Source organism: Apus apus, chromosome 1 (genome assembly GCF_020740795.1).
Source record: "Apus apus isolate bApuApu2 chromosome 1, bApuApu2.pri.cur, whole genome shotgun sequence".
NCBI lineage: Eukaryota > Metazoa > Chordata > Aves > Apodiformes > Apodidae > Apus > Apus apus.
In genome coordinates, this window is record NC_067282.1 from 18521233 (window position 1) to 18532945 (window position 11713).

Below are 11713 nucleotides of genomic sequence, written 5' to 3' on the forward strand. Positions count from 1 at the left end.
GCAAGGACGGCTGTGTTGCCTGTTTTTTCAGCTGTACTTTACAGAGGTAGATCTGAACTGTTTTTATGCACATTCCTTGTATAAACTTTATCTGAAGAAAAAAAACAACTATTGAGCCATTCTCTTTGAATTTCAGAGAACTCTTGTTTTATGTAAACATTAGACTTAACACTGATTTTAAGGACAATTTTTTGTGTTGAAAAAACTAGCTTTATTAGTTACAGTACAGTAAGCCTGTTTTAGTGCTCTTCTACTGTTTATTAATAAGCTGAGTTTTCAATTATTATCTCTAAAGTGTGTCACTAAAGGGGTTTTGTTCTGTTCTTTTTAAACCTTTTTCACTGTTCTCCAGCGCATTAAATCTGGCAGAGATGGCAGCGCACGGAGCCGCAGAGACGGAAGTGCTGGTAGTGGTAAGTACTTAATGCCTCTGTTTAGATATCACATTTGACAGGATCCTGAATAAAGTAGTTTTTCTTGAAGTCTTTGTAAAACGTCCTTACATTCTGAAATGCAAGTACTTCACAAATTTTGCTTCATACTTCTTGATTATCTCGTTGTATGAAACCTCAAGCAGTATAGTAGCATGGATTTGGTCTCAGATTTGTGCTTTATATACAGATTCCAGTATATTCCTGAAGCTAAATTTCTACTACTTTTTAATGCTGTGGACTTACACATACCATTAACTTTGGAATATTTGCTATAAGGAATAATTATTATAACAAACCAGAACACGAAAACCATGAAAAACAGGAATTCATTGTGTCTTTAACATGGAGAAAAGCAGATTTTGTGCCCACAATCTAGTCTATTACATTAGGTATTTGTTACAAGAGGCTGTTTTGTACAACCAACTTGACAATAAGGAGAAGACATCCATACTATTTTTGAGCTCCTTCTTTCCCTCTTCCCAGCAGAGCAGAGCTGAAGTCTTCCATAGAGGAAAGCTTGCTCTCTGACTACTAAGTCTTCTCTATAGGTTTATAATGCTGACTTTCATAAATGTAAAACTCCAGCAGTTTAAGCCTGGAAACTGACCTGCTTTGTCTTTCTGCACTAGTGAGTCTGCATATTGCAGAACTAATGATTTTTCCCTCCCATTATTAAATCCATGAAATATTAGTAATGTTAAATCCTGCTGCTGCTCTAGGGAAACCAGCAGACTTTAGGCTACTTCAGCCACCTGGAAAAAAAAGTATTTTGACCCAAATAGGAAATGGTTTATTTGTATTCTGCTTTTAGTTTATCTTAATATCAGTGGGTCTCATAAGAAGATATCCCCTATAAATTCTTACCTCTCTTCCCTTCCTTTTACAGAGAAAGAATTTATGGACTTAATTTTTTTTTTTTTTTTGGTGATTTTATTTTGCCACCTACATAGCAGTTGCTTTATTACATTTATCAAATTCTATAGGGTCATGAAAAGTCATGGAAATTGCTAGTGTAATCTTGAGATTACCTTAGAATACTGTTACATTTATGACGACTGCTCTCCTGGGTTCTCTTAAGGGTTAGGAATGAGTATTAGATGCTTGAGAGAGATCTCATCCTTTTTTCAGTTCAGTAGTTTCACTAGAGAAACTTTTAAATCATTTATTGATATGTAGAAAAAAACACAATTCACCTAGGATTTAATTTTACCCGTTCTGGGCCTCAGGCCAAAGTAATTATTGGGGTGAAATGCCTTATTTTGCTAACAGAGAGGGATGGAAACATTTCTGGACTCTGCTGCCTTAGACCAGCCCTGTGATCAGGCAGTCAGCTGGAGGTGCCAGCTACACAGCAGTGTGAGACAGTCCCTGTTTTCTGTCATACAGTTGAGATCCACTTTGGCTTTATAATAAATAGACACTAAGAGCAACATTGGTAGCAGACAAGAGTACTTACAGCTGTGCAAAACATTGCATTAGGCATACAGGCAAGTGGCACACAGGGCCTCTTTTCTTACAGCTATATTTTGTAATTACCCCTACCCTCATTAGTGAAAATGGGGCATGTTACCGGGAACGTGTGAGTGAGTAACTTAGCAAAGGAGGATACCAGTTTGTCAATACTACTTCTAAAAACAGAAGTATCTACGGAAAGTTGTCTCTTTAAAAAAAATTTAAAGTAAAAGCAATCCCTTCCCCTACCCTCCAAAGTTGAACATGAGGAACTTTGTCTGCAAACTCTGATAATTCCAACACATTATTCTTTCCCCCCATAACCAGAGTAACAGGAGATAAGAGCATTTAGGATGCTAACATAAAGATGATGAGAGGGTAAGCAGGGTCAGAATTGACCTAGAATTTGTCTTACGAGTAATTCTTAGATTGTTGCTTAAGATACTATGTCCAATTTCTGAAAGAATGGAAAAAAACAGAGCTTGGGAACAAGTCTGTATACAAGCATGTTTCAGAACTCTCCATTACACAAATTCAGTGCCAAAGATCCAACCTTTCTGGAAATGACTGGCAAACAAGCAGAGGTACAAAGAAGGTGCTGTATTGAGCCTAGAGTTAACTTTCTGCTGGGATTCCTAACTATAAGTTGTGGTGAGATGTACTACTTGTGTATCTATTTTAGAAGGAGTCAAAGACATTATGCATTTTTCAAATAGTAATGTTGACTCTGGGGAACCTTATCAGTGAAGAAGCTGCACACCTATAGCACAGATGTTAAGGACCATGTTGTAGTTTGTCTGACTTTTACTGAGGATGACTTTAGAGAAACCTGAAGACCCAAACATTCTTTTGTCCAATGATTGGCATTATTCACCTGGGTTATGAGTCTGTATTTTGCAGAAATTTCTGTACATGAGCTGTGTGAAGACATATATGAAATACAAATGTGAGTTATTTTACTTCAGAATATTGGTACACTTTTGAGAAACTAATGGCTTCAGAAGGAAAAAAAACGCACCACATTTGTATACATTTTAAGATTAATCTTTTCCAGTGGCATTGCCAAGATCCTAAGGGATCATTTTCCTACACTGTATGAGGTATTTGCATCATTACTGAACCCAGTGAACTATGGTATCCTCCTTAGTTTAGTAGTTAATAGCTAAAGTACTTGCTAGCTAAATGAAGTGTGTGTATATGCATTCCAACTATTTTAGGTATGTTACTTTTTTTTTTTTTTTTCTCTTACCAGCTCACTGTCTCTATATGTTTTGGCATTCCTAACAGATTTTTTTTGTAACTATTTTGTCCCTATATAGTTATTTATATTAGGAGTATTAATAATTCAGGCTTCCTTGTTTCAGGAAGTGTGATCCAAAACTGCTTTCAGAGAGGAAGTTAAGAGGAAGGAGATCTATGTCAGTAGGGTTTGTATGTAATAGGACACTTACTACTTTACCATTGTAAATTAAAACAGAATGTACATAAGATGTACCAAAGCATAATTTGAAGAATATGAGCATGGATGGTAGAATGGAAAAAGGTAGACCAAGAAAACTGACCTTGATATCAGTGTCAGTTAAAGTCTGTTCTTGTCTTGTAAAAAGAATAAGCACTGAATCTAACATGCCTACTCAAGATTGAGCACGTTTTTTTACTTTTATTATAAAAAGTGGAATTTTCTTCTCCCCACAAATCTCAGATTTATGATTTTGACTCATGTTGGAAGCAGATGACACTGGTACATTTCCTTCAAATTATCTTTTTTAATTTAAAAAAGGAGAAAACAAAAAAACAAACCAAAAAACCATGAAAGGAGCTAACAGCACATCTGAGTTTAGGCAGTTCTCAAAGATTTCCTTTCCCGTCATGTCTTCTTGTTTTCATCCTCACTTTTTGGTGTTTTGCAATGATGTGATAGTAACATCCAGAATTTAGAGGTTAGAGCACTGTGGGGTTTACTACCTGAAGAGGTTTTACTGTTCAATAGCATGAGGCCTTTCACAGATAAGGGGAAGCATGACTTTAAGGAATACGTTACCATAGCAGTGTTTACTTGGTCTCTGCTTTTGCCCTGCTTTCTGAATGGAGAGTTTTGTACTGGATCAGAAGGGAGTTGTATACTGGCTGAGAGGAGCCATGCAGTCTCGGACAGGAGCCCAAAAAAGCAGTGTTGAATTCAAAAGATGAAAGACTGAGCACTTTGCATTCTTCTTGTTACCTGAGCCTGTCCAGATGAATTTGGGAAGGAAACCGTGCAATAATAATTTCGATGTGTTTTCCCTTTTTTCATTTCACCTGTGGTGTTGTCAGCAGAGAAATGGGTCTGACCATCCCAAACAAACATCCCATGTTCAAACGGACTCTACCAGCCTATAGATATTTCTTCATATGATATGGAAGCACATTATAAATGTTAGGGCTATAAGCATCCCAAATAACCTTAACTGGGATAGAGGCAAGATATTCTCCTGTGCCCTTCAGCCTGGACTTCATGATCATGTTTCCTAGGTTTTGTGTGCCTGTTCCTGCCTCATTAATTAGAAACCGTTGTGGGATTATTCCATTGGCTGTATGTGAAGAAGAAAAACAAAACAAAAAAACCCAAAACAAAACAAACAGATAGGGAAAATGTCTGAGTGAATAGAGTATCTTCACCTGTTTTCTGCATCTGAACTCACCTGAGGAGTTAGCTGAACTGACACACCAGAAATAATTCTCATTCAACAGAATTTCAAATAAAAGTTAACTGCAGTGGAGTTAAAAGTTGCATTTGCTTCCCATGCCATTTCTCTGTTCTAATATACTATTCTGCTTGCTGTATTGAACTTGCTGTTCTCTTTGGTCAGACAAACCAAAGCCCTCTCTTCTCCAACATGGTGTCTTCATCCCAAATACAAAAGATAAACTGAGGTGCATTTAAACACATTGTGGGTTTACTGAAGCATCTGCAGTCTTTAAAAGCATTATCTCCCTCACTATGCACTTTGTTACAGAAACATTTTATAGAGGAGGTAGAGTACCAAACAACCTTACCCTTTGATCTCTTTTCCCGATGAGTAAAATAGTACTAAAAATTCTAATTTATGTCCTTTATGATAATGATGGAATTTCTAATGCTGTAGTCTCATCACCGTGATAGCAACTAGTGAGCTTCCTTTAAAAATAAATATAAATAGCATGGATTTTATGGGTTGAAGTGATATACACACAGGTATCTTGCTAAGTAGGAAGTACAGAAACACTTTAAAAGATACAGAATCTTTTTTTTATAGACATCACTGGTTAAAATAGAATTATTCCAAAATAGTATTGCTTTTGCATTATGTTTCTTTATTCATTATTCTGCTATATAAAATTAACATTTTTTAAAAAACTTAAGTTTTATACTTTGATTCCTTTTTTTTCCTCTAAATTTTATGTGGAGCAATTAGTTCAAATTCTTTTTTGTAAGAAGTTGAACAAATCTGAATGAACAGAACATAATACACTATAACAAATGCAATATCCTAAATATAACATTATGGGTATGACTTTTAAATGGATGAGAGGAAGGAGTGCACTAGAAAATATATCAGCATGCAGAATATGTTATTAATGTCTTTACACGCATAGGTCCCAGTTAAGGCTAATGAACACAGACTGTGGGGAAAAGAGAATGTCAACATGATAATCAAAATCTCAAGTATAATAATTTTACAGAGTAAATATAAATCAAATTGTTTGGATATATTGACCAGCTCTGCTTAATCAGTTACTGGTTTTCAACTGAAATCTGAAGCCATCTTCCTGCAGTCAGTTTGTGTGTATGTGTCCACATCATCAACCCAGAGTGAGTACACTGGGACTGGCCTCTGCATGAACTACAGTAACAACATACCTTTAAAATAAAAGCACAATAACTACCTAAATAAGGATCATGCACTGATTGCAGTGAAGGCTTGCTTAGATACAATTTAGTTCAACAGTGGTCTTCCATTATTCAAAAACTTTGTTTAATTTGCTGGATGTGTTTGTCAGTTACTAAAGTAAAGCTGATAGAATTAATTTGCACTTTGAGAAATGTATGTCTGTAGTCCTTTTATTGCAAGTGCATTCAGAGAGGTGTTAACATGCAAAGCTGTACCATTAGTAGAGAAAAACTGCAAAAAAAGCTTTTCAACCAGAGTTTTTATTATTATCCTTGGTCCAAATGTTAGTGTTGTTTTCTTCTGTGTATTACTTTAGTGAAAGTCCATTTCATTCCTATAATCCAAAAGCTGGAATAAAATGTTTAAAATCTTTTTCCTGGATTTTAAGGGGAAACAGTGAGTAGAAAATGTAAAACCTCCACAGCATCCTTGTAGATAAGTTCATCAAGTATGGGTTTGGTGATCAGGCAGTGAGGTGGATCAAGAACTGGTTGAAAGGAAGAAGTCAGAGAGTTGTAGTCAATGGGGCAGAATCTAGTTGGAGGCCTGTGACTAGTGGAGTCCCTCAGGGGTCGGTACTGGGACCGGTGTTGTTCAACATCTTCATCAACGACCTGGATGAGGGAACAGAGTGTGCCCTCAGCAAGTTTGCTGATGACACCAAGCTGGGAGGAGTGGCTGACACACCAGAAGGCTGTGCTGCCATTCAGTGAGACCTGGACAGGCTGGAGAGTTGGTTGGGGAGAAAATTGACGAAATTCAGCAAGGGCAAGTGTAGAGTTTTGCATTTGGGAAGAAAAACATAATGTACCAGTACAGGCTGGGGGCTGACCTGCTGGAGAGCAGTGTAGGGGAAAGGGACCTGGGGGTCCTGGTGGACAGGAGGATGACCATGAGCCAGCAATGTGCCCTTGTGGCTAAGAAGGCCAATGGCATCCTGGGGTATATTAGAAACGGTGTGGTTAGTCGGTCAAGAGAGGTTCTCCTCCCCCTCTATTCTGCATTGGTGAGGCTGCATCTGGAATATTGTGTCCAGTTCTGGGCCCCTCAGTTCCAGAAGGACAGGGAACTGCTTGAAAGAGTCCAGTGCAGAGCCACAAAGATGATTAAGGGAGTGGAACATCTCCCTTATGAGGAAAGGCTGAGGGAGCTGGGTCTCTTTAGCTTGGAGAAAAGGAGACTGAGGGGTGACCTCATCAGTGTTTACAAATATGTAAAGGGTGAGTGTCAGGAAGATGGAGTTAAGCTTTTTTCAGTGATGTCTAGTGATAGGACAAGGGGTAATGGATGTAAACTGGAGCATAGGAGGTTCAGTGTGAATATCAGGAAAAAATTGTTTACTGTGAGAGTGACAGAGCACTGGAACAGGCTGTCCAGAGAAGTTGTGGAGTCTTCTTCACTGGAGACATTCAAGACCCACCTGGACGCCTTCCTGTGTCATGTTCTGTAGGTGACCTTGCTCTGGCAGGGAGGTTGGACTAGACGATCTTTCGAGGTCCCTTCCAACCCCTAGGATTCTGTGATTCTGTGAAAGTAGACATGTATGTGATAAAATGCATTAAAAACAATTCCTCCCCCAAAGTTCTCTTTATGGTAGGATACCAAAACCCTGAAGTCTATGTTGCAAGCTTATATTCCTTAACATTGGCCAAATTATGTATGTTTGTATGCTGATGATTTATCTGCAAACAGAACTACAAAAAGTAATTTCAATATGAGATTTAAACTTCTGGCAGATCATGTTATATGGTCAGCAGAATTTTTAATAGCTGCTATATTGGCAGCCAAATCCTGTATCCCATGGCAGAGTTTCAAGAAAAGCTTTAACCCAGCTGGCTCAGCTGTGGGTTTGAACTCCCTCAGGTGAAGGAAGGCACTGAAGCCAGACTTAGCTTCCTAAACTGCTGTCTGACATCTACATGTAACGTTCACAGCCCTTTAGATGAGCCCCCACAATCAAACCTGTTGATTTCTTTCAGTTTCTTTAAATCCTTCATTAAGCGTTCACTGCTTCTGTGGAGCTTGTCAGTGAGAATTGATCCAAGGGAGGTCAATGCACATTCAAATAGATTTTCCTTGCTTTGAAGTTTTGATGGTAATCTGTGTCTTTGTAAACATATTAACTGTTTGACATGTGACTGTAAGTATTAGATCTTTCTTGGAGCAGAGACATTGTCTTCCAAGTCAGGGCTGAGTAAACTGAAGTCTGTAGTAGTATTTATAGAGAAATAAAAGTTTGTCATCTTTGTGGAATATCTTTTTTAATTTGTTTTAAAATAGTAACAATATTTATTAAAAGAACATTTATAGTAAATAAGACAATGGAAATGTGTTGCCAAATCCAGACCTTGTAATTAATGTTTGCTGAAACCTATTTTTCCTCCTTACAGATGGAGGGCTTATTATTAATAACAGCATTGTTTCCTGTTGTACATGGGCATGTTTGTGTTTGGCTGGCTGGCATGGCCTACCTTGTAAATACACCAAGCCAAACACAAAACGTTTTCTCCTAGGAGGAAAAAAACGCATGAAAATTTGTTGTAGCAGACAAGATTGAAAGCTTGCCACAAATGTGAAAAAGAGATTCAGAGGTGAATAGAATATTTCAAGTGTCTGGAATATTGCTGTGGCAAGAGAATGTTAATCTGACGTTGTCTGGGCACGAGGCAGCCCCTGGAGCCAACACATTCCTTGGGGCCCTGCTGCAAACTGAGCTGCCAGCACAGTGTTTACTGCAAGATGCAGGGCCAGGATGGTCTGTATACATGAACTGTGCCTGCCTGCCATGCAGACAGCACATGCCAAATATACTCTTCTAAAAGTTAACATTGTATTTAACCTTGACAGCATTCAACAGGTGTATCATAGTAATATATTAATAAGCACACAGACATATGAAATGTCCATATACATTGTGACAGTGTTTATAGTTACCATGCTTATTTTAACTAAAAAATGTGAGTCTAAATTTATAAGCAACTGAAATATCAGCATTTGAAGCAGGAATATTTTAATGTGTTTACTCCAAAGTAAATAAGGCTGTATATATTTTTTAAAAAAACAAAACAAAACCAAACTACTACAAAACACACATGTGGACATAGTGTCCATTGTGTTTTAATGGCCACTATGACAAATGAGTACTGTATCCATCATGAAAAGATGATTTCATCCAAATCCTGTTTGACAGATAGTAGGTGAATTTATGTTGTTCTTTTATCATCATTTCACAGAACATAGCAACATGTAACTTGTCTTCAACTCTTACTTGTTGTTTTTTTTCCCAGATGGTGGTGGTACCAAAGGGGAAAGACTGAGTGCCAAACTAAAAGATATGCCTGGAACAAGTGAACCCTATGAAAGTAGCAGCAGTAAAGAAATAGGCAAGTGGACATCTTATACCTGCTTATTTTCCTGGTCCTCAAAGAGAAGGGAGATGGAAAAAACAAGTTATTGGAAGAGCATGCAGAATTAGACAATCAGGAAAACATTTTTCCCCATTAAATAAATGTGAAGAATGGCTTTAGCTTCATTGTTCAGAACTCACTATAAAGTAATTGTAAAAATTAAGAGATGTGGCCCATGTAAACATTTATTACTTTCAGTATCTCTCTGCTGCTCCCATTAGTCAGTTCTTGTACTCTGCAGTCCTTCAGTTCTAACTCCTGCAGTTCTTCACTATGATTGAGTTTTCAAAGGGGTCCCAAATCCATGTGGAATGTGATACTTCCTAAAATGCCCTTCCTCAACCAACTCAGCAGTCTTCCTGTTCCATGCACTTTTCTGAAGTCTTTTTCTCACTTAATGACTGTAATAAAATAAAGAAAAAATATTTTTAAGGAAAAGAAGGAAAAAAAAGCTTCTGTCAGTAGCACTCAGGTACTTTGCTCTTGTGCCATGCCTCACTTCCCAGATGTGGTATCTTGTTCCTAAGCATTCATGTGCTCTTTCTGGTCTGCATTCCAAAGACACCTTACAGATGTGTAATGCTAAAACCCACTCTTGTGTTTGTTTGCAGCAAAGCTAAAATTACCTGTAACTGTTTCAAATGTATTTATTTAAACCCTAGATGCCTCCTACACAGATCCACTTGGCCCACAAGCAGAAAGACCAAAAACTGCAGCAAGAAAAAGAGCTGAGGAAGATGACTTCGCTGATGAAGAACTAGGAGATGATTTGCTTCCAGAATAACACAGAACACTCATAATTTTTTTCCCTTTTAAAAGTTTTAGCAGAAAAACATTAATCTGTAATTATTTTGTAGTGGGTTTTGATAAAATATTACTGAACTTGGGATACATGCTATCATATATTAAAAACATGGATTTGAAGTTGCAGTGTCTTTTATAATTTATTTTTTAAAAAAGAATGCATAAAAACTATACAGGTATCCAAGGTCATTGCAAACTATATCAAGTGCATAAAGCTTTTGCTTTCAGAGATAAGTCAAATGGAATAGACACAGCAGTCTCTAAAATTTCACCTTCCAGTGGGAAATACCTTAAAGCAATGTTATAATGTTGAATCCAAAGCCAGAACTTAAGGTCTGTGAACTGACTTTTGAAAATGTTGGATATGACCTTGGTTATCCTTAAGGCCCCAGTTCAGCAAAGTCCTTAATACTGATACTGAAGAAAGCATCTTAATTTTTGTCTGTGCTTAGCTGAGCTAAGGCCATTTTGCAGTCTCTTGGCAATCTCTTAGGTATTTTTGCAATTACAAATATGAGGGGGGTGTTTAATTTCAAATGGTCAGAGTGGGCAGGATTTCAATCTAGTTTGCTCAGAATTTCTAATTAGATTTCAGCTTTTTAATCTTATACTGGGGATCTGTGAATAAACAGAGGTAGCCTTGTACAGCCTAGATTGAGTATGTGCAGAGAAGTTACAGAAATCTTGATTTTCCTTATGAACTGAACAAATTTGATCTGAAATCACTGAGATGTTAAATAGGAATGTGGGGTTCCTGATTTATATCACTTTTGGGAGATAAAAATATTAGTCAGGTGTTCAGAATTTCCTAATACATACTTACAAAACTAGAACACTGGGGTGGCAGGGACTCGTTTTTAAAATGTTGGTGTGAGTTTGGTTTAATAGTTAAACTTTAGTCATTATACTTTAGAAGACTGAATCCTTGCATTTCAATATTTCCAATGCTCATCCTCAGTATTGGTGCTTAAAGTGTTTCCCAGCTGGTGGCACAGTAAGTTCTCTTCCTATCTTCATAAAATGTTCTTTTCAGCTTTTAAAAGCATGTGATTGGTGTCTTAAGATGTGTCTGCAAGTGGTCAGCAATATTTCCTTAATAGCTCAGCTGTAAGAGTGGGTTTTATGGTACAGTTAACGGACTGCTTGACATGGAATGTGTTTCTCCTGATACTGGTGCAGCACTCAGCCTAGGACTGCACCAGCTTCTGCTTGGTGGTATGAGCAGAGCACATTCAAGTGTGGTCGATGGCACATCCTGAGGAGCTCGCCAAAGAAAGAAGACATGCTGAGTTTTGGGGCTTAATCCTTCTAGCGGATGGAAGATAGCATGAGAAGGAAGTGGATGTCACTTGTCTTCTTTCTGCAAGTCTCTCTGGTGCTGCTGTTCTCTCTTAGCAGCAGGACAGAAAGGAAAAAAGATGACCTCTGCTGCTGGTAGGGGCAGAAGGGGAAAGAATGGATGACTTGTGTGGCTAAAGAACTTGGATACCACACTGCAATGCTAGTATGCCAAGCCAGAGCAGTCTTTGGCTTTTTGACTGTTCAGCTCAGGTCGGGAGACCATCTGTGTCTTTTAGAATGAGAAATACAGAAATATGTTGTCTCTTTTGCAGCTGGTAAATTCCCAGTTTCGTTGCAGACTTTACCATTTTACTTTTTTCCACTCCTTGGCAGTAGACCAAAGACAGTGTATGCCTGGAAACAC

General features: G+C 37.8%; 1 protein-coding gene across 2 annotated transcripts in view; it reads left to right on the top strand.

Annotated features, from left to right (window-relative positions):
* Positions 1-10128, top strand: part of IFT88 (intraflagellar transport 88) — a 43365-nt gene extending 33237 nt beyond the window's left edge. For both annotated transcript variants that reach the window (XM_051626432.1, XM_051626441.1), the window contains 3 exons: positions 353-413; positions 9085-9180; positions 9867-10128. In XM_051626432.1, the coding sequence (XP_051482392.1) occupies positions 353-413; positions 9085-9180; positions 9867-9988 (279 nt within the window). In that variant the 3' untranslated portion in view covers positions 9989-10128. The remainder of the gene's footprint in view (positions 1-352; positions 414-9084; positions 9181-9866) is intronic.
* Positions 10129-11713: the final 1585 nt, after the last annotated feature.